Source organism: Manis pentadactyla, chromosome 15 (assembly GCF_030020395.1).
Source record: "Manis pentadactyla isolate mManPen7 chromosome 15, mManPen7.hap1, whole genome shotgun sequence".
NCBI classification, from domain to species: Eukaryota; Metazoa; Chordata; class Mammalia; order Pholidota; family Manidae; genus Manis; species Manis pentadactyla.
The window spans coordinates 45597224-45623520 of record NC_080033.1 but is presented as its reverse complement, the minus strand read 5'-3'; the positions used below and the strand labels follow the sequence as shown (position 1 = coordinate 45623520).

Here is a 26297-nt window from a genome sequence, read left to right as displayed (position 1 = left end):
GGCTCCAGTCAGGGGCACTGGGCGACGCAGGATCGACGATGGTTCCCTCCGGGGCTATCGGGTGCAGCGTCGCTCAGCTGTGTGTGGTCACACGTGGCGCCTGTGTGAATCGTTGCCAGTGCTCAGCGCACACATTCAGAGAACCCGTGTGGTTTGTAATTCTTTTGGTTCGCCTGCTTTATTTGTTCCTCATTCATGTATGGAGAGCTGTCTGTCCAATCAAAAGACGAGTTTCGGACATTCAGTCCTTTTCAAAGCTGTGTCATACATTTCATTTGACCACACTTTAGGTCTGTGACTGACAGAATAGAGAAATCCCAGATTGTTGACACCAGTCATTCATCAGAGAGAGTCTGAGAACCTCAGGCCAGGGATTCGGCTAACTGGCAAGTTGGATTCCACCCTCTGAGATGCCATGCAGCCCGAACGACACAAGGGACTGAAGTTGGAAAGGAAACCAGAGCACGGGTGAGTGATTCTTAAGATTCTGGGTCACCAAGCCTTGGCAAGGGAATAGCGGTCCTCCTCCTCTATCTGGCCAGTGCCCTTAGGCCTCTGGCCCAGTGCTTTCCATTGCACAGAAGGTGGTGCTCAGTGAGGTCACCTGGCTTGCCCTAAGGTAGCACTCACTCAGGTTGTTATATTCGGAACCAATATTAGGGTTCAGTTCCCCCATCCCCACTCTGAGGGCACAAAGATCCTTGTTTCCCATGCACAGAAGAAGAAACCTGAGCCACAATCAAATCAACCACTTTTATTATCATTCACGGGGCTCACAGGAAAAGGGCCAGGATCGTATGCTGACTCTCAAAGGCAGGTTTGTCAAGCCTGCTCTCTTTCCACGGGCAGCGGGCTCTCTCCCACATCAGGCACGGCAGCCGCATTGCTCCGATGCAGCCCTGGGAAGAAGGGGCAGTGGGGAGTCAGCAGACACGACCAGGACCCTCCTGTGCCCACAGCACAGGGACCCAGGCACAGGCTCTGCCCCCAGCCCCTGAGGACCCTTAGTACAGAAGAACATGCTGTCCCACGGCCACACGGGTACACCCTCCCAGGTTTGGGCCACACAGAAAGAGGTGTCCATGTCTCATGGGATCCCAGGATCCGGCAGAAAGCTTCAAGAGGCAGTGGTGGGACCTATGGGTAAAGGAAGGCCAGCTTCCCAGAACCACACTTGGAGAGCCAGCTCTGGGCGCCCTCCCTTGCCTTGGCCACACCCCCAGATCGCCAGAGAAGCCCCAACACTCACTTCTTGCAGGAGGTGCATGCGCACTCTTTGCATTTGCAGGAGCCAGCACAGGTGCAGGAGCCACCTGCCAGGAAGAGAAGGCCGGGCAGGGAGCAGTGAGTGTGAGACAGGAGCCTCAGCAGTCGGTGTGCAAACCCTCTGTGCAGCCGCCTCTGTACAGGGAGGGCCCACTACTCGGGAGCTCCTGTCCCATACCACAGGGGAACTGCTAACCTCCCACCTTCTCTGCCCTCCCCCAGACAGATCCTTGCTGTCCCCTTGTGTTTCTCACACGGCAATAGTCCCAGGCTCCAACCCACATCGGGAAGGCTGGGCCTGGCCAGGGTCAGAGCCTATGTCCTGGGCCCAGAAGAGGCAATGTCCCCAGCCTCCTGCCAAGCACAGCAGCCCAAGGCCTGCACAGAGCACTGGGTGTGGACCAGCAGCCCCATGGGCCACCCGGGCGATGTCGAGAAGACAGTCCTGGGCCGCCTCAGGCCTCAGGCCTCAGGCCTCGGGCCTGTGGCCTCCCTACACTGAAATAGGAGGCCTGGGGGAGGGGGGCGATGGAAACGCTCTCACGGCTGATGAGGCTGCTTGAGCAGGGAGAGGGCCCAAGACGGCTAAGTGCAGCAGTCCGCCTCAGCTTTAGCTCCAAATACTCGCTGCTCTAACTAACCCAAGGACGCTCTGTCTTGCGCCTGGGAAAGGGGCATCGCATGGCTCAGAGCCAGGGGCCTCTTACCAGTGGAGCAGGAGCAGTTGGGGTCCATTTCGAGCCGAGCTGAGGTGAGGCGAGCTGATGCGACGTGAGGTGAGGCGGGAGGTCCAAGCAGGTGGCAAGGCGGCGGCGGCACCCGGGCGGGAGGAGCGCGTGCTGCAGCTGGGCGCCCGCGCCGTCTTTAGAAGCGGAGGAGGCGGTCCGGGCGCAAAGGCCCCGCCCCCGGCGTTGCGCCCCACCCCGCGGAGGCCGCACCGCCCGCAGTCTCCTGTGCCGGGCTGTGCGCAGCCTGCCGGGCCGGGAGCACGGTCCCCCCGGGGCGCCTGCGCTCGGTGCGCACCGCGCCGGCTGGCCGTTGGCGCCCGCTCTAGCCGAGGGGCTGTGCGCCGAGGGCACGCGCTGTCCCTGCCCCCTGCCCGCCCTGCCCCTGCCCCCTGTTCCTGCCCACTGCCCGCCCGACGTTGGCCGCCACCCCTGTTTCCGGGTGTCCGGAGAACTCGGCCTCTGGGTCCTGGCGAACTTCCCTTCCCGTCCCCCGGCCCGGCACCGTGGTCGTCAGGTTCGTCTTTTCCCGGAGTCCGTGTGCACGCCCAGCCTCGCGCTCAGCACCCTGGCTGCGTGCGGGCAGCGCGGGCGTGCATAGCCACCCGACGGATCTGTGCAGGGGACCGGCGGCGGGCAGGACCTTTGCCTGCCACTGCAGTGCTTCTCCCTGTCACCGCATGGTGCTTTGGAAAACTCGTACACCGCAGCTAGGGCCCATACACCGCAGCTAGGGCCCATACACATTCTCTGCCCCCTCCTCTGCGTTCTCCACGAAAGAACGGATTTATATGTACATATATGTGTATATATGGGCAGGATAGCATAGTCGGTGCTTCTTACCATCAAACTCTCTAGCGCTGCCCACAGCTGGCCAGCGCACCCTCACTCCAGGGCTCTCCCAAAGCGTGGGACACCGCCAAAGGAGCTCTCTTCTTAGAGGCGAGGGAGATCTGCCTTCCAGAACAGAGCAAGGAACGTGCCCATTTCCCTTTCAACATTCCCGTCGGTTATAGCCATAGCATTTTCTACGTGCCTGTCAGGCCCTGTTAAAACCACTTTCTATGTGTGTACTGTCACAAGTCCCTAAAAAGGAATGGCGCTATTATTTGGGGGCCCCTTTTACTAAGGGCCAACCGCAACTCAAGGCGTCTAAAATCACTTTCCCCGGGGCGCCTAGCCAGGGAGTTGTACATGCTGGAATCCAGTCAGCCTCCCTGCCTCCTTCCTCCCAAAGGGGAAACAGAAGGTCGAAGAAGCCTGCCTGGGGCCCAAGGGTGTGGCAGGGCTCTCCTACACTGCTTGAAACCATTGAATGGAGTGCAAACGGTCTGTTCAAGCATGGAGCAGCGTTTAGGGGACTCCTGAGTGAAACATACATACTATAATGCCACTATTTGGCCATCTTCTGCATCTAGAATGAGGCGGATGTTCATATTCATTAGTGATCAGAGCTTGCCCTCCATAGAAAAAAATCGACGACACTGTGAATCCCTTCGAATTACAGTGTTAAGTCAAATAGGGTGTAGGTGGCAGAACACCGGCGAGCGTCTCTCACTGTCTGAAATGAGGAACGGCCCCTTGCTTCATGACTTTATATCCTGGAGCCGATCCGATGCCAGTTGTGTGGGAAGAGAGTGACGCTGTCTGGACCAGAGGTCACGTCCTCTCAGGGTCATGAAGATGACACAGAACACAAAAACAGGGTCCCCAGGCCTGCTGTATTTGTCTGGGGTAAAGAACATCCCTCGTTTACATTTTACCCCAGAAAAATGCTAATAAAGACATGGCTGATGTTCATAGGCCACTCACCGAATGCCAGGCAGCATTCTATGTTCTTTACAGGTTTTAACTCTATCATTTCAATGAGGAAAATGCTTTTATATTGCCCGTCTCACAGTGCAGAGGGGAAGCCACTAAATGTCACCCTGCTCTGAGCGACACGAGTGGAATCGCACTCTGGCAGGCTGACGGCAACACCTGGCCCTCACCAGTCACCCTATGTCACGACTGCACGTGAAAGATGAGGACACAGAGGCAGCAGCGGGTAGGGCCGTGAGCCAGCAGGTGAGCCAGCAGTCAGCTCCCTCAGCGTAGCGCTGTGACCTCTGTGGCTGGTTTCCCACCTCTGAGCCAAGGACAACACGTGTCTCCACCCCCAAGGGACCCTCCAGCTTAGAACTGTGATACGTCCAGTGTAGCGTCCGCTGACACCATGATGCACCAGCTGCGGCCAGGCTCTGGGGACAGCTGTAGCCTCGGTTCTTCCATACCTTTATTTCTGAGCAGTGTGACGTTGTGCTGGTGGCGGACCCTCTGTGGACATTGGCGCAATTACTCCAGTCTCTTCCTGTTTGAGGTCTCAGTCTCTGGGGCACAGGGAGACCAGATGACGTTGAGGAGGCTGGTAAGGGCCTTGGTGCCAGTCCAAATGCTGTGGCAGCCTCTGGTGCCCAGGGACTCCTGCGGCACATTCACCCTCTCTTTGGCTGCCAGATCAATTTTCAATTCCGTCCTTAACCCACAGCCCAGAGTAATGCTCCCATATCGACAGCCTTTCTCCCGGAGCTCTTGTGAACCTCAAGGACCCTGTCTCCGAGAAAGTAAGTGTGAACAGAGAGAGATCATGACGGACACCGCATAGGAAGCCCTAGCCAGGAGTCGAGCCACTTTCTCATTTACTCCCACCTAATGCTCTAATCTCCTTCCTCCCAAAGGGGAAACGCAGGCTCAGGGAGGCTGAGTGACTTGCCAGGCCTTACCACTTGGTTGGGGCAGAGTGTGCTGTGTACCGGGATGTGTGTGGCAGACCCATGCACGTGATTCAGGCTGCCTTCTGACTTTCCGTCTTCCGCCCCACACGCAGCTCAGCTGCGGGTGAGCGTGATCCTGATCCCGGGCCCCGGCACTCGCCTCTCTCTTGGAACGTCAATCAGCAAGTGCCTCCACAAACAGGCAGGGGTACTAACCACTGGCATGAGTTACAAGTCACTCCTGCCTAAGAAGCAGCACCACGCCCTCCCAACTGCAGAATGGTGCTGTCACCCTGCCCCTGGCAGACCCAAAGTACTTCATGGGGAGCCAAGGCACAGCTCCCCTCCCTGCTGGCTGCGTGCGGGGTGCCTGGGCACTTGCCTCTAAATCCCTAGCCTCTTTGCTGCTGAAGTTGCAGAGAACCAGTGAGGAAGGAGAGGCAGCTTTCAGCCTGAGCTCAGGAGGACCTTGCAGACTTTCTGAGCCCGGTCCCAGCGGGGAACCCGGGGAGAGTGGGCTCCACTGGGCGAGGCAAGACAGATTCTGGTTCCCTCTGGGGCTGTCAGGGCTATTCTACTCAAAGTTCGTCTGTGGTCCACACGCCAGGATATTTGTGAATTGTTTCCAGTGTTCATTGGTAAACAAACTGCAATTTGTAACTCTTTTATTTTTCTTACTTTACTTGTTCCTTACATAGTTAAAGTGTTGAATCAAAAAATAGGTTTCACGTTATTGTATTCTTTTGAATCTTTCCTTAATTAATCATTTTATTTGACCCAAGTTTACATCTGTATTAGAAAATAAAAGCTGGTGTTTTCACAGTACTTTGTAAGAAAGCCCTCTGTAGAAGTGAAATGGTGGGAGGTGCAAAGTGCTTGAATCCCATCCCATCTGAGTACTTTTTAACCCTCAAATCACTGAGGATTGAGGTTTGGCAGGGGTCTGAAGATAATGAAAGGGAGACCCCGAGAAGTTGTATATGTTCTCACCCCTAGTAATGGTTTGTTTGAGACTAGTATTTGTATGAAGAACCCAGATGTCTACACATTTCCAGTCCAATCACCCGACCCCAGCCCTGAGGGCCTGAAGACCCTTAAGTCTAAGGCACAAAAGGAATTCAGGACCAAAATATACTCACACGACAACTATTATGATTCACCATGTCATACAATCTGTAATGTAGAACACAGATTGGTGGTGTACTAAAATTTTATTACAATACAGGCTTCTACATGCTGCTCTGTCCACATGGGGAGCAGGCTCTCCCCCACGTCAGGCACAGCAGCTGCACGTGCCCGACGCCCCTTTGCAGATGCAGCCCTGGGCACACTTGGAACAGCCCACGGGGCAGCAGGAACAGCAGCCTGGGGAAGAAGGGAGAGTGAGAAGTCAGAGCACATTACCTGGGACCTCCCTTCCCAAAGCACGCACGGCACCCACTCTGCCCCCAGCCCCACAGGGCCTTGCTCTGTCCCATGACACCTGGATCCTAGCCATTAGGAAAAGCCACCCTGCACCTTTGGAGTCCAGGACAGGGCAGAAATCGTGCAGAGACCGTGACAGGGCCTCTGGGAGAGGTGGAAGGCCAGCCTCCGTCCCGCAGAAACATACAATGAAGGTCCTCAAGATCAGACAGGGGACAAGCCCTTGCCAGAGCAGCTCCCAGAGGACCAGGGAAGCTCTGTGCAGCCGCCACAGGAAAGGCTGCACCATGTGAGAGAAACCACACGTGGACACTGGCTCACATCCATAAAGTGCTTCCGTAGATGAGGGGATTAAGAAAGCTGCATTGCAGGCAGGAGAACTACTTCTACCAGGTGTGTGCTTGACTGGCAAATACCTGCTGTACCCCAGTTTCCCTGTTGTATAAGGACAGGCCGCAATGAGCCATCGCTAAGGTTGTTCCAGCTCTGATCCTGAATCAGTTGCGGTGATGGGGATGCCAGGAAACTGGGTCATTGGCCTGCTCCTGCCTGCAGAGCTCTGGGTTCCTCCTCTTACTCAACTCCAAGATTCTAGAAGAAGACCCCATACTCACTCTTCTTGCAGGAGGTGCATCTGCACTCTTTGCATTTGCAGGAGCCAGCACAGGTGCAGGAGCCGCCTGCCAGGAAGAGAAAGCCAGGCAGGGAGCAGTGAGTGTGAGACAAGAGCCTCAGCAGTTGGTGCACAAATGCTCTGAGCAGCCAGCCGCCTCTGTGCACTGAGGGCCCCGCTCTGGGAGCTCCTGTCCCGTACCACAGGGGGACTGCTAACCTCTCACCTTCTCTGCCCTCACCCAGACAGACCCTTGCTCTCCCTTGTGTTTGCCACGTAGCAATCGTCCCAGGCTCCAAGCCGTATCTGGAAGACTGGGTCTGGCCAGGGTCAGAGCCTGTGTCCTGAGCCCAGGCAATATTCTCAGCCTCCTGCCAAGCACAGGCAGCCCAAGGGCTGCACAGAGCACTGGGTGTGGACCAGCAGGCCCATGGACCACCTGGGCGATATCGAGAAGACAGTCCTGGGCCTCTGGCCTGTGGCCTCCGGCCTCTGAAATGGGAGGCCTGGGGGGATGCAAACGCTCTCAGGGCTGATGAGGCTGCTTGAGCAGGGAGAGGGCCCAAGACCGGCCAAGTGCAGGAATCTGCCTCGGCTCCAGCTCCAAATACTGCTGGCTCTAACCCAAGGATGTTCTCTGTCTTGGGCCTGGGAAAGGGGCATCGCACTGCTCCAAGCCAGGGGCCTCTTACCACTGGGGCAGGAGCAGTTGGGGTCCATTTCGAGCCAAGGTGAGCTGAGGCGAGGAGAGGCGGGAGGTCCAAGCAAGTGGCAAAGGGGCAGCGACACCTGGACTGGAGGAGCGCGTTCTGCAGCTGGGCGCCCGCGTTTGCTTTAAAAGAGCCGAGGAGGCGGTCCGAGTGCAGAGGCTCCACACCGGCCTTGCGCCCGGCCTCGCGGAGGCCTCACCGGTCGCAGCGACCTTGACCCGGCTCTGCGCACCCTGCCGGGTGGAGCGCACGGTCCCCAAAGCGCCTGAGCTCCGTGCGCACAGCGCCTGATGCCCTTTGGCACCCGCTATCGCCGAGGGGCCGTGCGGCGGCTACACGCGCTCTCGCAGCCCTCTGCCCTCCCTGTAGTTGCCGGAGTTGGCCGCCACCCACGTTCCCGGGTGCCCGGCGGAGAACTCCGTGTCTGGGTCCTCGCCGGCTTCTGCATCCCTGGTCCTGCGCGGCCGTCGTCATGTTCATCCTTTCTCAGAGTCCGGGTGCAAGCCCGGCCTCGCGCTCAGCACCCTGGCTGCGGGCAGCGCAGGGCTGCATAGCCCCCTGAGGGATCTGTGCGGGGGACCCTGTGTGCCTGTGACCTTTGCCTGCTACTGCACTTCTCCCTGTCACCACATCGTGCTTTGTGAAAACTCGTACACCGCAGCTACGGCCAGTACGTTCTGTGCCCCCCTCCTCTGTGTTCTTCACGCCAGAACGGATATCTTTATGTATGGGCAGGGCAGCCGGTACTTCTTGCTGTCAAGCTCTCCAGCGCCGCCCACAGCTGGCCTGCGCATCCTCAGTTCAGGGGACTCCCAAGGCGTGGTTCTACACCAACGGAGCCGTTTCCCTTTCAACTTTCCTGACAGTTAATCAATCCATAGCATTTTGTAAGCGCCTGCCAGGCCTTGTTATAACCACTTTCTGCGTGTGTTCTGTCACAGGCCCCTGAGTGGGAAATGGGCTATTATTTGGGGGCCCTTTTGCTAACGGCCGACGACAACTCAGGGCATCCAAACCACTTTCTCCAGGTCACAAAGCCAGGGAGTTGTACATGCTGGATCCAGTCAGCCTCCCAAGGGAAAGACAAGGTCCAAGAGGCTTGCCTGGGGCCCACGCATGTGCAGAGCACTCCTCCACTGCTCGGAACCATTGAATGAACTGCAAACCATGGAGCAGTGTTTAGGGGACTCCTCACTGAAATAGACATATTATAATACAATTATTTGGGCATCTTCTGCATCTAGAATAAGGCAGATGTTCATACTCAGTAGTGATCACGGCTTGCCCTCCATAGAAAGACATCTAGGACACTATGAATCCCTTCGAAGTACAGTGTTAAGCAAAATAGGGTGCGGACGGCAGAACACTGACGAGCGTCTCTCACTGTCTGAAATGAGGAACGGAGCGTTGGTTCATGACTTTATACCCTGGAGCGGATGCGAGGTTTGCGGGGAACAGAAGGACGCTGTCTGGTCCGGTGGTCATGCCCTCTCAGGGACGTAAGGACAACAACACCGGACGCACAAGGCGAGACCCCAGGCCTGCTTTATTTGTCTGGGGTGCAGAAATATCCCCCTTCAACATTTTACCCAAGACAAATGCTCAGCTATACTCACTCCTGGCTGCTGAGTGCCTGGGCACTTGCCTCCAAATCCCTCGTCCCTTTGCTGCTTAAATCACAGAGGCCCGGGTGAAGGAGGGGCAGATTTCAGCCTGAGCTCAGGAGGACCTTGCAGAAGTTCTGAGCCTGGTCACAGCAGGGAGCCAGGTCACAGCCGGGAGTCCCGGGAAAGTGGGCTCCAGTCAGGGGCACTGGGCGACGCAGGATCGACGATGGTTCCCTCCGGGGCTATCGGGTGCAGCGTCGCTCAGCTGTGTGTGGTCACACGTGGCGCCTGTGTGAATCGTTGCCAGTGCTCAGCGCACACATTCAGAGAACCCGTGTGGTTTGTAATTCTTTTGGTTCGCCTGCTTTATTTGTTCCTCATTCATGTATGGAGAGCTGTCTGTCCAATCAAAAGACGAGTTTCGGACATTCAGTCCTTTTCAAAGCTGTGTCATACATTTCATTTGACCACACTTTAGGTCTGTGACTGACAGAATAGAGAAATCCCAGATTGTTGACACCAGTCATTCATCAGAGAGAGTCTGAGAACCTCAGGCCAGGGATTCGGCTAACTGGCAAGTTGGATTCCACCCTCTGAGATGCCATGCAGCCCGAACGACACAAGGGACTGAAGTTGGAAAGGAAACCAGAGCACGGGTGAGTGATTCTTAAGATTCTGGGTCACCAAGCCTTGGCAAGGGAATAGCGGTCCTCCTCCTCTATCTGGCCAGTGCCCTTAGGCCTCTGGCCCAGTGCTTTCCATTGCACAGAAGGTGGTGCTCAGTGAGGTCACCTGGCTTGCCCTAAGGTAGCACTCACTCAGGTTGTTATATTCGGAACCAATATTAGGGTTCAGTTCCCCCATCCCCACTCTGAGGGCACAAAGATCCTTGTTTCCCATGCACAGAAGAAGAAACCTGAGCCACAATCAAATCAACCACTTTTATTATCATTCACGGGGCTCACAGGAAAAGGGCCAGGATCGTATGCTGACTCTCAAAGGCAGGTTTGTCAAGCCTGCTCTCTTTCCACGGGCAGCGGGCTCTCTCCCACATCAGGCACGGCAGCCGCATTGCTCCGATGCAGCCCTGGGAAGAAGGGGCAGTGGGGAGTCAGCAGACACGACCAGGACCCTCCTGTGCCCACAGCACAGGGACCCAGGCACAGGCTCTGCCCCCAGCCCCTGAGGACCCTTAGTACAGAAGAACATGCTGTCCCACGGCCACACGGGTACACCCTCCCAGGTTTGGGCCACACAGAAAGAGGTGTCCATGTCTCATGGGATCCCAGGATCCGGCAGAAAGCTTCAAGAGGCAGTGGTGGGACCTATGGGTAAAGGAAGGCCAGCTTCCCAGAACCACACTTGGAGAGCCAGCTCTGGGCGCCCTCCCTTGCCTTGGCCACACCCCCAGATCGCCAGAGAAGCCCCAACACTCACTTCTTGCAGGAGGTGCATGCGCACTCTTTGCATTTGCAGGAGCCAGCACAGGTGCAGGAGCCACCTGCCAGGAAGAGAAGGCCGGGCAGGGAGCAGTGAGTGTGAGACAGGAGCCTCAGCAGTCGGTGTGCAAACCCTCTGTGCAGCCGCCTCTGTACAGGGAGGGCCCACTACTCGGGAGCTCCTGTCCCATACCACAGGGGAACTGCTAACCTCCCACCTTCTCTGCCCTCCCCCAGACAGATCCTTGCTGTCCCCTTGTGTTTCTCACACGGCAATAGTCCCAGGCTCCAACCCACATCGGGAAGGCTGGGCCTGGCCAGGGTCAGAGCCTATGTCCTGGGCCCAGAAGAGGCAATGTCCCCAGCCTCCTGCCAAGCACAGCAGCCCAAGGCCTGCACAGAGCACTGGGTGTGGACCAGCAGCCCCATGGGCCACCCGGGCGATGTCGAGAAGACAGTCCTGGGCCGCCTCAGGCCTCAGGCCTCAGGCCTCGGGCCTGTGGCCTCCCTACACTGAAATAGGAGGCCTGGGGGAGGGGGGCGATGGAAACGCTCTCACGGCTGATGAGGCTGCTTGAGCAGGGAGAGGGCCCAAGACGGCTAAGTGCAGCAGTCCGCCTCAGCTTTAGCTCCAAATACTCGCTGCTCTAACTAACCCAAGGACGCTCTGTCTTGCGCCTGGGAAAGGGGCATCGCATGGCTCAGAGCCAGGGGCCTCTTACCAGTGGAGCAGGAGCAGTTGGGGTCCATTTCGAGCCGAGCTGAGGTGAGGCGAGCTGATGCGACGTGAGGTGAGGCGGGAGGTCCAAGCAGGTGGCAAGGCGGCGGCGGCACCCGGGCGGGAGGAGCGCGTGCTGCAGCTGGGCGCCCGCGCCGTCTTTAGAAGCGGAGGAGGCGGTCCGGGCGCAAAGGCCCCGCCCCCGGCGTTGCGCCCCACCCCGCGGAGGCCGCACCGCCCGCAGTCTCCTGTGCCGGGCTGTGCGCAGCCTGCCGGGCCGGGAGCACGGTCCCCCCGGGGCGCCTGCGCTCGGTGCGCACCGCGCCGGCTGGCCGTTGGCGCCCGCTCTAGCCGAGGGGCTGTGCGCCGAGGGCACGCGCTGTCCCTGCCCCCTGCCCGCCCTGCCCCTGCCCCCTGTTCCTGCCCACTGCCCGCCCGACGTTGGCCGCCACCCCTGTTTCCGGGTGTCCGGAGAACTCGGCCTCTGGGTCCTGGCGAACTTCCCTTCCCGTCCCCCGGCCCGGCACCGTGGTCGTCAGGTTCGTCTTTTCCCGGAGTCCGTGTGCACGCCCAGCCTCGCGCTCAGCACCCTGGCTGCGTGCGGGCAGCGCGGGCGTGCATAGCCACCCGACGGATCTGTGCAGGGGACCGGCGGCGGGCAGGACCTTTGCCTGCCACTGCAGTGCTTCTCCCTGTCACCGCATGGTGCTTTGGAAAACTCGTACACCGCAGCTAGGGCCCATACACCGCAGCTAGGGCCCATACACATTCTCTGCCCCCTCCTCTGCGTTCTCCACGAAAGAACGGATTTATATGTACATATATGTGTATATATGGGCAGGATAGCATAGTCGGTGCTTCTTACCATCAAACTCTCTAGCGCTGCCCACAGCTGGCCAGCGCACCCTCACTCCAGGGCTCTCCCAAAGCGTGGGACACCGCCAAAGGAGCTCTCTTCTTAGAGGCGAGGGAGATCTGCCTTCCAGAACAGAGCAAGGAACGTGCCCATTTCCCTTTCAACATTCCCGTCGGTTATAGCCATAGCATTTTCTACGTGCCTGTCAGGCCCTGTTAAAACCACTTTCTATGTGTGTACTGTCACAAGTCCCTAAAAAGGAATGGCGCTATTATTTGGGGGCCCCTTTTACTAAGGGCCAACCGCAACTCAAGGCGTCTAAAATCACTTTCCCCGGGGCGCCTAGCCAGGGAGTTGTACATGCTGGAATCCAGTCAGCCTCCCTGCCTCCTTCCTCCCAAAGGGGAAACAGAAGGTCGAAGAAGCCTGCCTGGGGCCCAAGGGTGTGGCAGGGCTCTCCTACACTGCTTGAAACCATTGAATGGAGTGCAAACGGTCTGTTCAAGCATGGAGCAGCGTTTAGGGGACTCCTGAGTGAAACATACATACTATAATGCCACTATTTGGCCATCTTCTGCATCTAGAATGAGGCGGATGTTCATATTCATTAGTGATCAGAGCTTGCCCTCCATAGAAAAAAATCGACGACACTGTGAATCCCTTCGAATTACAGTGTTAAGTCAAATAGGGTGTAGGTGGCAGAACACCGGCGAGCGTCTCTCACTGTCTGAAATGAGGAACGGCCCCTTGCTTCATGACTTTATATCCTGGAGCCGATCCGATGCCAGTTGTGTGGGAAGAGAGTGACGCTGTCTGGACCAGAGGTCACGTCCTCTCAGGGTCATGAAGATGACACAGAACACAAAAACAGGGTCCCCAGGCCTGCTGTATTTGTCTGGGGTAAAGAACATCCCTCGTTTACATTTTACCCCAGAAAAATGCTAATAAAGACATGGCTGATGTTCATAGGCCACTCACCGAATGCCAGGCAGCATTCTATGTTCTTTACAGGTTTTAACTCTATCATTTCAATGAGGAAAATGCTTTTATATTGCCCGTCTCACAGTGCAGAGGGGAAGCCACTAAATGTCACCCTGCTCTGAGCGACACGAGTGGAATCGCACTCTGGCAGGCTGACGGCAACACCTGGCCCTCACCAGTCACCCTATGTCACGACTGCACGTGAAAGATGAGGACACAGAGGCAGCAGCGGGTAGGGCCGTGAGCCAGCAGGTGAGCCAGCAGTCAGCTCCCTCAGCGTAGCGCTGTGACCTCTGTGGCTGGTTTCCCACCTCTGAGCCAAGGACAACACGTGTCTCCACCCCCAAGGGACCCTCCAGCTTAGAACTGTGATACGTCCAGTGTAGCGTCCGCTGACACCATGATGCACCAGCTGCGGCCAGGCTCTGGGGACAGCTGTAGCCTCGGTTCTTCCATACCTTTATTTCTGAGCAGTGTGACGTTGTGCTGGTGGCGGACCCTCTGTGGACATTGGCGTAATTACTCCAGTCTCTTCCTGTTTGAGGTCTCAGTCTCTGGGGCACAGGGAGACCAGATGACGTTGAGGAGGCTGGTAAGGGCCTTGGTGCCAGTCCAAATGCTGTGGCAGCCTCTGGTGCCCAGGGACTCCTGCGGCACATTCACCCTCTCTTTGGCTGCCAGATCAATTTTCAATTCCGTCCTTAACCCACAGCCCAGAGTAATGCTCCCATATCGACAGCCTTTCTCCCGGAGCTCTTGTGAACCTCAAGGATCCTGTCTCCGAGAAAGTAAGTGTGAACAGAGAGAGATCATGACGGACACTGCATAGGAAGCCCTAGCCAGGAGTTGAGCCACTTTCTCGTTTACTCCCACCTAATGCTCTAATCTCCTTCCTCCCAAAGGGGAAACGCAGGCTCAGGGAGGCTGAGTGACTTGCCAGGCCTTACCACTTGGTTGGGGCAGAGTGTGCTGTGTACCGGGATGTGTGTGGCAGACCCATGCACGTGATTCAGGCTGCCTTCTGACTTTCCGTCTTCCGCCCCACACGCAGCTCAGCTGCGGGTGAGCGTGATCCTGATCCCGGGCCCCGGCACTCGCCTCTCTCTTGGAACGTCAATCAGCAAGTGCCTCCACAAACAGGCAGGGGTACTAACCACTGGCATGAGTTACAAGTCACTCCTGCCTAAGAAGCAGCACCACGCCCTCCCAACTGCAGAATGGTGTTGTCACCCTGCCCCTGGCAGACCCAAAGTACTTCATGGGGAGCCAAGGCACAGCTCCCCTCCCTGCTGGCTGCGTGCGGGGTGCCTGGGCACTTGCCTCTAAATCCCTAGCCTCTTTGCTGCTGAAGTTGCAGAGAACCGGTGAGGAAGGAGAGGCAGCTTTCAGCCTGAGCTCAGGAGGACCTTGCAGACTTTCTGAGCCCGGTCCCAGCGGGGAACCCGGGGAGAGTGGGCTCCACTGGGCGAGGCAAGACAGATTCTGGTTCCCTCTGGGGCTGTCAGGGCTATTCTACTCAAAGTTCGTCTGTGGTCCACACGCCAGGATATTTGTGAATTGTTTCCAGTGTTCATTGGTAAACAAACTGCAATTTGTAACTCTTTTATTTTTCTTACTTTACTTGTTCCTTACATAGTTAAAGTGTTGAATCAAAAAATAGGTTTCACGTTATTGTATTCTTTTGAATCTTTCCTTAATTAATCATTTTATTTGACCCAAGTTTACATCTGTATTAGAAAATAAAAGCTGGTGTTTCCACAGTACTTTGTAAGAAAGCCCTCTGTAGAAGTGAAGTGGTCGGAGGTGCAAAGTGCTTGAATCCCATCCCATCTGAGTACTTTTTAACCCTCACATCACTGAGGATTGAGGTTTGGCAGGGGTCTGAAGATAATGAAAGGGAGACCCCGAGAAGTTGTATATGTTCTCACCCCTAGTAATGGTTTGTTTGAGACTAGTATTTGTATGAAGAACCCAGATGTCTACACATTTCCAGTCCAATCACCCGACCCCAGCCCTGAGGGCCTGAAGACCCTTAAGTCTAAGGCACAAAAGGAATTCAGGACCAAAATATACTCACACGACAACTATTATGATTCACCATGTCATACAATCTGTAATGTAGAACACAGATTGGTGGTGTACTAAAATTTTATTACAATACAGGCTTCTACATGCTGCTCTGTCCACATGGGGAGCAGGCTCTCCCCCACGTCAGGCACAGCAGCTGCACGTGCCCGACGCCCCTTTGCAGATGCAGCCCTGGGCACACTTGGAACAGCCCACGGGGCAGCAGGAACAGCAGCCTGGGGAAGAAGGGAGAGTGAGAAGTCAGAGCACATTACCTGGGACCTCCCTTCCCAAAGCACGCACGGCACCCACTCTGCCCCCAGCCCCACAGGGCCTTGCTCTGTCCCATGACACCTGGATCCTAGCCATTAGGAAAAGCCACCCTGCACCTTTGGAGTCCAGGACAGGGCAGAAATCGTGCAGAGACCGTGACAGGGCCTCTGGGAGAGGTGGAAGGCCAGCCTCCGTCCCGCAGAAACATACAATGAAGGTCCTCAAGATCAGACAGGGGACAAGCCCTTGCCAGAGCAGCTCCCAGAGGACCAGGGAAGCTCTGTGCAGCCGCCACAGGAAAGGCTGCACCATGTGAGAGAAACCACACGTGGACACTGGCTCACATCCATAAAGTGCTTCCGTAGATGAGGGGATTAAGAAAGCTGCATTGCAGGCAGGAGAACTACTTCTACCAGGTGTGTGCTTGACTGGCAAATACCTGCTGTACCCCAGTTTCCCTGTTGTATAAGGACAGGCCGCAATGAGCCATCGCTAAGGTTGTTCCAGCTCTGATCCTGAATCAGTTGCGGTGATGGGGATGCCAGGAAACTGGGTCATTGGCCTGCTCCTGCCTGCAGAGCTCTGGGTTCCTCCTCTTACTCAGCTCCAAGATTCTAGAAGAAGACCCCATACTCACTCTTCTTGCAGGAGGTGCATCTGCACTCTTTGCATTTGCAGGAGCCAGCACAGGTGCAGGAGCCGCCTGCCAGGAAGAGAAAGCCAGGCAGGGAGCAGTGAGTGTGAGACAAGAGCCTCAGCAGTTGGTGCACAAATGCTCTGAGCAGCCAGCCGCCTCTGTGCACTGAGGGCCCCGCTCTGGGAGCTCCTGTCCCGTACCACAGGGGGACTGCTAACCTCTCACCTTCTCTGCCCTCACCCAGACAGACCCTTGCTCTCCCTTGTGTTTGCCACATAGCAATCGTCCCAGGCTCCAAGCCGTATCTGGAAGACTGGGTCTGGCCAGGGTCAGAGCCTGTGTCCTGAGCCCAGGCAATATTCTCAGCCTCCTGCCAAGCACAGGCAGCCCAAGGGCTGCACAGAGCACTGGGTGTGGACCAGCAGGCCCATGGACCACCTGGGCGATATCGAGAAGACAGTCCTGGGCCTCTGGCCTGTGGCCTCTCGCCTCTGAAATGGGAGGCCTGGGGGGATGCAAACGCTCTCAGGGCTGATGAGGCTGCTTGAGCAGGGAGAGGGCCCAAGACCGGCCAAGTGCAGGAATCTGCCTCGGCTCCAGCTCCAAATACTGCTGGCTCTAACCCAAGGATGTTCTCTGTCTTGGGCCTGGGAAAGGGGCATCGCACTGCTCCAAGCCAGGGGCCTCTTACCACTGGGGCAGGAGCAGTTGGGGTCCATTTCGAGCCAAGGTGAGCTGAGGCGAGGTGAGGCGGGAGGTCCAAGCAAGTGGCAAAGGGGCAGCGACACCTGGACTGGAGGAGCGCGTTCTGCAGCTGGGCGCCCGCGTTTGCTTTAAAAGAGCCGAGGAGGCGGTCCGAGTGCAGAGGCTCCACACCGGCCTTGCGCCCGGCCTCGAGGAGGCCTCACCGGTCGCAGCGACCTTGACCCGGCTCTGCGCACCCTGCCGGGTGGAGCGCACGGTCCCCCAAGCGCCTGAGCTCCGTGCGCACAGCGCCAGATGCCCTTTGGCACCCGCTATCGCCGAGGGGCCGTGCGGCGGCTACACGCGCTCTCGCAGCCCTCTGCCCTCCCTGTAGTTGCCGGAGTTGGCCGCCACCCACGTTCCCGGGTGCCCGGCGGAGAACTCCGTGTCTGGGTCCTCGCCGGCTTCTGCATCCCTGGTCCTGCGCGGCCGTCGTCATGTTCATCCTTTCTCAGAGTCCGGGTGCAAGCCCGGCCTCGCGCTCAGCACCCTGGCTGCGGGCAGCGCAGGGCTGCATAGCCCCCTGAGGGATCTGTGCAGGGGACCCTGTGTGCCTGTGACCTTTGCCTGCTACTGCACTTCTCCCTGTCACCACATCGTGCTTTGTGAAAACTCGTACACCGCAGCTACGGCCAGTACGTTCTGTGCCCCCCTCCTCTGTGTTCTCCACGCCAGAACGGATATCTTTATGTATGGGCAGGGCAGCCGGTACTTCTTGCTGTCAAGCTCTCCAGCGCCGCCCACAGCTGGCCTGCGCATCCTCAGTTCAGGGGACTCCCAAGGCGTGGTTCTACACCAACGGAGCCGTTTCCCTTTCAACTTTCCTGACAGTTAATCAATCCATAGCATTTTGTAAGCGCCTGCCAGGCCTTGTTATAACCACTTTCTGCGTGTGTTCTGTCACAGGCCCCTGAGTGGGAAATGGGCTATTATTTGGGGGCCCTTTTGCTAACGGCCGACGACAACTCAGGGCATCCAAACCACTTTCTCCAGGTCACAAAGCCAGGGAGTTGTACATGCTGGATCCAGTCAGCCTCCCAAGGGAAAGACAAGGTCCAAGAGGCTTGCCTGGGGCCCACGCATGTGCAGAGCACTCCTCCACTGCTCGGAACCATTGAATGAACTGCAAACCATGGAGCAGTGTTTAGGGGACTCCTCACTGAAATACACATATTATAATACAATTATTTGGGCATCTTCTGCATCTAGAATAAGGCAGATGTTCATACTCAGTAGTGATCACGGCTTGCCCTCCATAGAAAGACATCTAGGACACTATGAATCCCTTCGAAGTACAGTGTTAAGCAAAATAGGGTGCGGACGGCAGAACACTGACGAGCGTCTCTCACTGTCTGAAATGAGGAACGCAGCGTTGGTTCATGACTTTATACCCTGGAGCGGATGCGAGGTTTGCGGGGAACAGAAGGACGCTGTCTGGTCCGGTGGTCATGCCCTCTCAGGGACGTAAGGACAACAACACCGGACGCACAAGGCGAGACCCCAGGCCTGCTTTATTTGTCTGGGGTGCAGAAATATCCCCCTTCAACATTTTACCCAAGACAAATGCTCAGCTATACTCACTCCTGGCTGCTGAGTGCCTGGGCACTTGCCTCCAAATCCCTCGTCCCTTTGCTGCTTAAATCACAGAGGCCTGGGTGAAGGAGGGGCAGATTTCAGCCTGAGCTCAGGAGGACCTTGCAGAAGTTCTGAGCCTGGTCACAGCAGGGAGCCAGGTCACAGCCGGGAGTCCCGGGAAAGTGGGCTCCAGTCAGGGGCACTGGGCGACGCAGGATCGACGATGGTTCCCTCCGGGGCTATCGGGTGCAGCGTCGCTCAGCTGTGTGTGGTCACACGTGGCGCCTGTGTGAATCGTTGCCAGTGCTCAGCGCACACATTCAGAGAACCCGTGTGGTTTGTAATTCTTTTGGTTCGCCTGCTTTATTTGTTCCTCATTCATGTATGGAGAGCTGTCTGTCCAATCAAAAGACGAGTTTCGGACATTCAGTCCTTTTCAAAGCTGTGTCATACATTTCATTTGACCACACTTTAGGTCTGTGACTGACAGAATAGAGAAATCCCAGATTGTTGACACCAGTCATTCATCAGAGAGAGTCTGAGAACCTCAGGCCAGGGATTCGGCTAACTGGCAAGTTGGATTCCACCCTCTGAGATGCCATGCAGCCCGAACGACACAAGGGACTGAAGTTGGAAAGGAAACCAGAGCACGGGTGAGTGATTCTTAAGATTCTGGGTCACCAAGCCTTGGCAAGGGAATAGCGGTCCTCCTCCTCTATCTGGCCAGTGCCCTTAGGCCTCTGGCCCAGTGCTTTCCATTGCACAGAAGGTGGTGCTCAGTGAGGTCACCTGGCTTGCCCTAAGGTAGCACTCCCTCAGGTTGTTATATTCGGAACCAATATTAGGGTTCAGTTCCCCCATCCCCACTCTGAGGGCACAAAGATCCTTGTTTCCCATGCACAGAAGAAGAAACCTGAGCCACAATCAAATCAACCACTTTTATTATCATTCACGGGGCTCACAGGAAAAGGGCCAGGATCGTATGCTGACTCTCAAAGGCAGGTTTGTCAAGCCTGCTCTCTTTCCACGGGCAGCGGGCTCTCTCCCACATCAGGCACGGCAGCCGCATTGCTCCGATGCAGCCCTGGGAAGAAGGGGCAGTGGGGAGTCAGCAGACACGACCAGGACCCTCCTGTGCCCACAGCACAGGGACCCAGGCACAGGCTCTGCCCCCAGCCCCTGAGGACCCTTAGTACAGAAGAACATGTTGTCCCACGGCCACACGGGTACACCCTCCCAGGTTTGGGCCACACAGAAAGAGGTGTCCATGTCTCATGGGATCCCAGGATCCGGCAGAAAGCTTCAAGAGGCAGTGGTGGGACCTATGGGTAAAGGAAGGCCAGCTTCCCAGAACCACACTTGGAGAGCCAGCTCTGGGCGCCCTCCCTTGCCTTGGCCACACCCCCAGATCGCCAGAGAAGCCCCAACACTCACTTCTTGCAGGAGGTGCATGCGCACTCTTTGCATTTGCAGGAGCCAGCACAGGTGCAGGAGCCACCTGCCAGGAAGAGAAGGCCGGGCAGGGAGCAGTGAGTGTGAGACAGGAGCCTCAGCAGTCGGTGTGCAAACACTCTGTGCAGCCGCCTCTGTACAGGGAGGGCCCACTACTCGGGAGCTCCTGTCCCATACCACAGGGGAACTGCTAACCTCCCACATTCTCTGCCCTCTCCCAGACAGATCCTTGCTGTCCCTTGTATTTACCACACGGTAATATTCCCAGGCTCCAACCCATATCGGGAAGGCTGGGCCTGGCCAGGGTCAGAGCCTATGTCCTGAGCCCAGAAGAGGCAATGTCCCCAGCCTCCTGCCAAGCACAGCAGCCCAAGGCCTGCACAGAGCACTGGGTGTGGACCAGCAGCCCCATGGACCACCTGGGCGATGTCGAGAAGATAGTCCTGGGCCTCACGCCTCAGGCCTGTGGCCTCTCTCCACTGAAATTTTAGGCCTGGTGGGGATGGAAACGCTGTCTCGGCTGATGAGGCTTCTTGTGCAGGGAGAGGGCCCAGGACGGCTAAGTGTAGGAGTCCGCCTCAGCTTCAGCTCCAAATACTCGCTGCTCTAACCCAAGCACGCTCTGTCTTGGTACTGGGAAAGAGGCATCGCATGGCTCAGAGCCAGGGGCCTCTTACCAGTGGAGCAGGAGCAGTTGGGGTCCATTTCGAGCCGAGCTGAGGTGAGGCGGGAGGTCCAAGCAGGCGGCAAAGCGATGGCGGCACCCGGGCGGGAGGAGCGCGTGCTGCAGCTGGGCGCCCGCGCCGTCTTTAGAAGCGGAGGAGGCGGTCCGGGCGCAAAGGCCCCGCCCCCGGCTTTGCTCCCCGCCCCGCGGAGGTCGCACCGCCCGGAGTCTCCTTGGCCGGGCTGTGCGCAGCCTGCCGTCCCGCGAACACAGTCTCCTAGGGGCCCCTGGGCTCCGTGCACACCGCGCCGATTGTCCGTTGGCGCCCGCTATGGCCGAGGGGCTGTACGCAGGGGCACGCGCTGTCCCTGCCCCCTGCCCGCCCTGCTGTTGTCCGACGTTGGCCTCCACTTGCTCCCGGGGACTGCTGCGGCACATTCACCCTCTCTGTGGCTGCCTGATCAGTCAATTTTCAATTCCCTTCTTAACCCATAGCCCAGAGTAATGTTTCCGTATCAAGAGCCTTTGTCCAGGAGCTCTTGTGAACCTTAAGGATCCTTTCTCCAAGAAGTAACTGTGAACAGAGAGAGATCATAACAGACACTGCATAGGAAGCCCTAGCCAGGAGTTGAGCCACTTTTTCATTTACTCCCACCTAATGCTGTAATCTCCTTCCTCCCAAAGGGGAAACGCAGGCTCAGGGAGGCTGAGTGACTTGCCAGGCCGTACCACTTGGTTGTGGCAGAGTGTGCTGTGTACCGTAATGTGTGTGGCAAACCCATGCACGTGATTCAGGCTGCCTTCTGACTTTCCGTCTTCCCCCCACACGCAGCTCACCTGCGGGTGAGCGTGATCCTGATCCGAGACCAAGGCACTCGCCTCTCTCTTGGAATGTCAAACAGCAAGTGCCTCCACAGGCAGGCATGGGTACTTACCACTGGCGTCAGTTACACGTCCCCCCTGCCTAAGTAGCAGCACCACGCCCTCCCATCTGCAGAATGGGACCATCACCCTGCCCCTGGCAGACCCGAAGCACTTCATGGGGTACCAAGGTGCAGCTACAGTCCCTGCTCGCTGCTGAGTGCCTGGGCACTTGGCTCCAAATCCCTAGTCCCTTTGCTGCTGAAGTCGTGGAGGCCGGGTGGAGAAGGAGAGGCAGCTTTCAGGCTGAGCTCAAGAGGACCTTGCAGACTTTCTGAGCCCGGTCAAAGCGGGGAGCCCGGGGAGAGTGGGCTCTGGTCAGGGGCACAGAGGGAGCCAAGGTCGCTGTGTTGATGTCAGGGGTATTTGAAGTTTATGCACTTGGCATTTGTGGATTGTTTTCAGTCCTCAATATTCACCTTAAATGACTTTTTGTAGAACATTTGTAAATCTCTTATTTTCACTTTTCTGAAAGTATTGTTAACAATTGTATGTGTATAATCTAAAAATATGGTGTTTTTTTCTTTGAGTGAATTTTCATTGTTGTTAAAATTTATGATTACATTAGTTTTTACCAAGTAATGTTTCTGTGACGCCAAACTGCTCCCTTTCTACAGATTTTTTTACGTGTCCCATGTAGAATTCAAGTACATGCAGGCTAGTTCCCCAGTTTTTAAAGTTTTTTCAAGTGTAAAATTCGATGAATAATTAAGTTGGGCATAGAAATCAGGGTTATGAGAATTCTGGTTGCTGTTCCTGTACCATCAACACTTGATATCATATCAGGGACCCTGTATCTCCCCCTCACAGTTTTTTTATTAGCGTATCATTGATATACTCTTATTTACGAAGGCTTTACAAAATCAATGTGGTTATTACATTCACCCTTATTATTGAGCCCCACCCCACCCCCATAGACCATTGCAGTCACTACCCATCAGTGTAGTAAGAGTCCCTATTTGTCTTCTCTGAGCTACACTGTCTTCCCTGGCCCCTCACACTCTTATTAAAGAATCTGGCACAGCACTCTTCAATTTTACAGAAGATGGTGGTCATTGAAGTCACCTGGCTTGTCTTAAGGCACTCAGTTTATTAGGGACTAACATTTTTTGTAGAACCCAGGTTTCAGCATTTCCAGGCCAGTCCCCATGCCACTCCCAGCCTGACGGTTATGCAAAGGAAAACAGAACCAGAATAGAGTCAGTCAGTTTTATTATCATCCATGTGTTTTATAGGGGAAAAAAAGGACTATAGCAAAGGGATCAGGGTTGTAAAAATATGGAGGTTTGTACAGGTTGCTCTATTTACATGGGGAGCAGGCTCTCCCCTGCATCAGGCACAGCAGCTGCACTTGTCTGACGCCCCTTTGCAGATGCAGCCCTGGGCACACTTGACACAGCCCGCGGGGCAGCAGGAACAGCAGCCTGGGGAAGGAAAGTAAGCGGTAGAGATGTGTGACTGGGAGAGGTAATAAGGATTCCCATCCTCCCCAACAGGAGCGGTAGAGAAGTGGTATCAACCGCCTGGCTTAAATTCCCCTCAGGCTAATAGAGGACCGGGTTAGGGGAAGGGGGCCTGCTAGTGGATCGATGGAGGGAAGTTTCCACTCACTCTTCTTGCAGGAGGTGCATTTGCACTCTTTGCATTTGCAGGAGCCAGCACAGGTGCAGGAGCCACCTGCAAAGGAGAAAGGTAAATGTGAGAAAGGTCCCCGTAGAGTTGAACGTGGGAATGTGTAATGGAAGCCTGGGTTCGACTCTCAACTGCACAATTTGTGGGAGCCCCGGCCCGTTGTGAACTCCAGCCTCCTTATTGGTAAACGGGGTCTCATACCTAAAGTAGATTAAGGCACACCGAAACGCTTAGGAAAAGGCAATTAGTACCCCGAAACTGAGTGATGAAGAAAAGAAGGAGGAGGCAAGAAATGACTCTCCTAGCTCTAAAAGCAACACCCGGCCCTGAACCAGATCTATTTACCAGTGGCGCAGGAGCAGTTGGGATCCATGGCGAGGCTGAAGCGGTGGCCGAAGTCTGGGGACAGCTGCACGAGGAGCGGCTAAGATGTCGCAGAAGGTGTGGTGAAGTGGAGCGAGCGGCCGGTGCCTTTATGGCGGGAAGGGGCAGGGACGAGCGCAAAAGTCCTCCCCGGGCCGGCGCTGCCTGCACACGCCCCGCGCCGACTCACTCGCAGCCCCACCCGGGCTGTGCGCACCGCGCTGTGCACACGGGCCGCCGGCACCAGTTCCCAGAAGCCGCCCGACCTACGCGGGCAGAGCCGGGTGCAGAGCGCAGACACCGCGCGCTCAAATGCCCGGGCCGTGCCCCCTGCCCCCTGCCGTCTTGCGTCCCCAGCTCCGGCCCCCGTGCACTGTTTGAACCCGGGAGGTTTGAGAATGCCAGGGCGGGGCGGGCGGAAGGAGCGGGTTTTAGGAATCCCCTGTGGATGAAAAATCGGTTGGAAGTGTGGACAGATTACAAAAACTTCTCTGTGCCTGTCAAGGTTTAATGATTGTGGAGCTTAATAGTAAACCCGCGGGGGGATTATCGGTGGTATATCTGTCCACTGTATGCCATAGCGAATGTAGTGTGTTAAGTGTGATCTCTCATGCAATCCTGTAATAACCCTATGAGAGAAGGACTCTCTCTTATTCCCATTTTGAAGTAGAAATGGCGGCCCAGAGAGGTTAAGTAACTTGCCCAAGGTCACAGAGCTACTGAGTGGCAGAGCCTAGTGATTCAAATCAGAGGGTCCAGCAGATGCTGAAGGCCATTTATGGGTAACCATCACCAATAGTCATGGGGGCATCCCCACGGGTGCACAGGGAAAAATGATAGAAGGGTCATGGCTAGGATGGAGGTGCACTCAGGGACAGGGAGATTAGAGAGGAGGAGACCCAGTTCTGGCCGGGAGGAGGTGGGCCAGGGAGGCAGAGGCAGGTGTGAAGGCCTTTGCCAGGCAGGGGAGGCGGAGGGAGTTGTACCCTAGCCTGCACAGGAAGTGACTGGCTGGAAAGCTGGCATCGCCCTAGAACGTTTAGAAGGGAAACCCCCACAAAAACTTTCTTCCCCAGTGGATACAGAGGGGAATAGCGGAGGTGGTGTTCAGACTCCTGTCTGGGAAGGCACACACTGCTTTTTGCCTGCACGTGTCTGGCTGCTGTGGAAGGGGTCTTAGATCATCCTCCTGGGAATGCCCAGAGTGTGTCATCAGAGGACTCCGGGAACGGGTTATTGGAAGGTTCCTGGCAGCAAAGAGAATGCTGGTTGCTACAGCAGGGAGTTTTGGGAGTGTGGTGAGTACAGGCTGTCCCTGCAGCATTACTGTAAGGTCCTGCATAGCTCAGCTCAAACGTCACTTCCTATGGGAAGCCCCTCCTGACCCCCATGCTCTGTCTGGGTGCCTGTGGACCTGGCTGGTAAACATCCTGTCCTTTTCCTTCCTGGCATATATCTGTAATGTGTAGGAACTTGTGTGCTTCTTGGATTTATATTTGTGTCTCCCCACTCCAGCCCATCACTGAAAACTCCAAGAACAGTCATTGCCCTCAAAATGTGTCTCCAGCACCTGGCACAGGTCCAGGTTTGTAGGACGTGCTTCATAAATATTTATCAAATGAATTTTGGGGGGTAATCCCCTTAATATCTCCTTCTTTCCCAGCCAATACCTTGCCTTAGGGCCCATTACAAAGTGAAAGTAAAAAACCTTCTTCAACACACTGGGACTTGGGTGCTCACTCAAATAAAAACACCAAGTACGACAAGAGAGCTGAGCTGTCAGAGGAACTAAATTCTAATGGTTACTCTGCCACTCACCTGGGGGAGTTATGTGCCAGGCCCCTCTGAGACTCAGTGTACTCATCTGTCAAATGATCAGATTGTACTAGAAGTCAAGGTCACATGGAAACATTGTCTGATTTTAGAGCCAAGGTACAGAAATCTCACCATACCTGGCAGCCCGATGGACTGAGAGCATGATGATCTCTTTGAGCAGAAGGCAGATTTTATGGTTATTTACCTATGCATACATATTATATGCAAAATTACTGGTTTCTAATAAATCAGATGGTCACTTGTCCAATCAGGGGGAACTAACTATGAAGAGGTAATAGGGCTTGTTTTTTACCTGAAGGTTTTGAATCTAGCCCTGGTTTCAGGCCATCCATGTTGGCAGGAAAATTTGCCTCTGGGTCTTAGATATCTCCCTAGAATATTTTGACTCTGTGAGGGGAGGGACGACCAATCAGCAAAGGTGTAGGGAGGCACTGGCCCTAGTCCTGCTCATCAACATACCCCCTGAAAGTCTCACCACTGTGCTTGGGACGTGCTTGGAGAGAGAGGACTTTCTAATGCCTGCAATCCCTGACATGGTGGGGGATGAAGAAGATGAAGCCAAGCAGCATTAGATAAGGAAAAACACCCCCCTACAAATCTGGTGGAGTCATTAGTGGGAGGTAATGATGTGGCCCTAGCCTGCTTTAATAAAGTATGCCATCTAGAATGAGGAAGGTGATTTTTCAGTCTCCTTTTAACTACTAAGGTAGATATTTATAGTTCTGCTATCTAGCCATCCATTGATCCTTCCCTTGTGACAGTATCCTTAGTTTTCCTTTGTAGAATTACTCCTCCCTGTTCTTAGTCTTTATGGTTTGAATTGAGTAGGCCCCATCCATGGGCTCCCAGGCCATTCTATGTCCATGGCCACAGGGAGTGGCTCTGATTCAGTTCACCCAGCCAGGAACCAAAGAGATTCAGTGAGACTTTAGCTGGGAATGCTGAGAAAATGCCAGTTACTATTTCCATCTAGACTTGAACCTGAGAAGACGTGAAGCTGAATTTCTAAAGCCTTTTGTCCCCCTGAGAAGAGCTTGAAA

At 55.7% G+C, this 26297-nt stretch overlaps 6 protein-coding genes across 6 annotated transcripts; all 6 read right to left on the bottom strand.

Moving 5' to 3' along the window:
• Positions 1–734: 734 nt before the first annotated feature.
• LOC130680985 (uncharacterized) lies at positions 735–3736 on the bottom strand. Its single transcript, XM_057492883.1, has 4 exons — positions 3655–3736; positions 1974–2550; positions 1250–1313; positions 735–899 (listed from the first exon to the last, which is right to left on the bottom strand). Exons 1-4 carry the CDS (start codon positions 3734–3736, stop codon positions 774–776), a joined length of 849 nt encoding a protein of 282 aa, XP_057348866.1. The 3' UTR covers positions 735–773.
• Positions 3737–5879: 2143 nt separating this feature from the next.
• Positions 5880–7626, bottom strand: LOC130681062 (metallothionein-2-like). The gene is made up of 3 exons (XM_057493160.1): positions 7475–7626; positions 6784–6849; positions 5880–6109 (listed from the first exon to the last, which is right to left on the bottom strand). Exons 1-3 carry the CDS (start codon positions 7500–7502, stop codon positions 6018–6020), a joined length of 186 nt encoding a protein of 61 aa, XP_057349143.1. The 5' UTR covers positions 7503–7626; the 3' UTR covers positions 5880–6017.
• Positions 7627–10021: 2395 nt separating this feature from the next.
• On the bottom strand, positions 10022–13023 carry LOC130680984 (uncharacterized). The gene is made up of 4 exons (XM_057492881.1): positions 12942–13023; positions 11261–11837; positions 10537–10600; positions 10022–10186 (listed from the first exon to the last, which is right to left on the bottom strand). Exons 1-4 carry the CDS (start codon positions 13021–13023, stop codon positions 10061–10063), a joined length of 849 nt encoding a protein of 282 aa, XP_057348864.1. The 3' UTR covers positions 10022–10060.
• A 2163-nt stretch (positions 13024–15186) lies between these two features.
• LOC130678874 (metallothionein-2-like) lies at positions 15187–16915 on the bottom strand. The gene is made up of 3 exons (XM_057493158.1): positions 16762–16915; positions 16071–16136; positions 15187–15396 (listed from the first exon to the last, which is right to left on the bottom strand). The coding sequence occupies exons 1-3, from the start codon at positions 16787–16789 to the stop codon at positions 15305–15307; spliced, it is 186 nt and encodes a 61-aa protein (XP_057349141.1). The 5' UTR covers positions 16790–16915; the 3' UTR covers positions 15187–15304.
• A 2393-nt stretch (positions 16916–19308) lies between these two features.
• On the bottom strand, positions 19309–20958 carry LOC130681061 (uncharacterized). Its single transcript, XM_057493157.1, has 3 exons — positions 20519–20958; positions 19824–19887; positions 19309–19473 (listed from the first exon to the last, which is right to left on the bottom strand). Exons 1-3 carry the CDS (start codon positions 20941–20943, stop codon positions 19348–19350), a joined length of 615 nt encoding a protein of 204 aa, XP_057349140.1. The 5' UTR covers positions 20944–20958; the 3' UTR covers positions 19309–19347.
• Positions 20959–22621: 1663 nt separating this feature from the next.
• Positions 22622–23562, bottom strand: LOC118910167 (metallothionein-1E). Its single transcript, XM_036881056.2, has 3 exons — positions 23404–23562; positions 23038–23103; positions 22622–22850 (listed from the first exon to the last, which is right to left on the bottom strand). Exons 1-3 carry the CDS (start codon positions 23429–23431, stop codon positions 22759–22761), a joined length of 186 nt encoding a protein of 61 aa, XP_036736951.1. The 5' UTR covers positions 23432–23562; the 3' UTR covers positions 22622–22758.
• Between the last annotated feature and the right edge of the window lie 2735 nt (positions 23563–26297).

Excerpts from the sequence above, each read along its gene's own strand:
- LOC118910167 (XM_036881056.2), bottom strand. The coding sequence starts at position 23,431 with ATGGATCCCAACTGCTCCTGCGCCACTG. Across the intron at positions 23,104-23,403 it reads CAACTGCTCCTGCGCCACTG|GTGGCTCCTGCACCTGTGCT; the intron begins GTAAATAGATCT and ends TCTCCTTTGCAG. Across the intron at positions 22,851-23,037 it reads ATGCACCTCCTGCAAGAAGA|GCTGCTGTTCCTGCTGCCCC; the intron begins GTGAGTGGAAAC and ends TTCCTTCCCCAG.
- LOC130680984 (XM_057492881.1), bottom strand. The coding sequence starts at position 13,023 with ATGTTCTTTACCCCAGACAAATACAGCAGGCCTGGGGACCCTGTTTTT. Across the intron at positions 10,601-11,260 it reads CAACTGCTCCTGCTCCACTG|GTGGCTCCTGCACCTGTGCT; the intron begins GTAAGAGGCCCC and ends TCTTCCTGGCAG. Across the intron at positions 10,187-10,536 it reads GCATGCACCTCCTGCAAGAA|GGCTGCATCGGAGCAATGCG; the intron begins GTGAGTGTTGGG and ends CCTTCTTCCCAG.
- LOC130678874 (XM_057493158.1), bottom strand. The coding sequence starts at position 16,789 with ATGGACCCCAACTGCTCCTGCCCCAGTG. Across the intron at positions 16,137-16,761 it reads CAACTGCTCCTGCCCCAGTG|GCGGCTCCTGCACCTGTGCT; the intron begins GTAAGAGGCCCC and ends TCTTCCTGGCAG. Across the intron at positions 15,397-16,070 it reads ATGCACCTCCTGCAAGAAGA|GCTGCTGTTCCTGCTGCCCC; the intron begins GTGAGTATGGGG and ends CTTCTTCCCCAG.
- LOC130680985 (XM_057492883.1), bottom strand. The coding sequence starts at position 3,736 with ATGTTCTTTACCCCAGACAAATACAGCAGGCCTGGGGACCCTGTTTTT. Across the intron at positions 1,314-1,973 it reads CAACTGCTCCTGCTCCACTG|GTGGCTCCTGCACCTGTGCT; the intron begins GTAAGAGGCCCC and ends TCTTCCTGGCAG. Across the intron at positions 900-1,249 it reads GCATGCACCTCCTGCAAGAA|GGCTGCATCGGAGCAATGCG; the intron begins GTGAGTGTTGGG and ends CCTTCTTCCCAG.
- LOC130681062 (XM_057493160.1), bottom strand. The coding sequence starts at position 7,502 with ATGGACCCCAACTGCTCCTGCCCCAGTG. Across the intron at positions 6,850-7,474 it reads CAACTGCTCCTGCCCCAGTG|GCGGCTCCTGCACCTGTGCT; the intron begins GTAAGAGGCCCC and ends TCTTCCTGGCAG. Across the intron at positions 6,110-6,783 it reads ATGCACCTCCTGCAAGAAGA|GCTGCTGTTCCTGCTGCCCC; the intron begins GTGAGTATGGGG and ends CTTCTTCCCCAG.
- LOC130681061 (XM_057493157.1), bottom strand. The coding sequence starts at position 20,943 with ATGTGCCGCAGCAGTCCCCGGGAGCAAGTGGAGGCCAACGTCGGACAA. Across the intron at positions 19,888-20,518 it reads CAACTGCTCCTGCTCCACTG|GTGGCTCCTGCACCTGTGCT; the intron begins GTAAGAGGCCCC and ends TCTTCCTGGCAG. Across the intron at positions 19,474-19,823 it reads GCATGCACCTCCTGCAAGAA|GGCTGCATCGGAGCAATGCG; the intron begins GTGAGTGTTGGG and ends CCTTCTTCCCAG.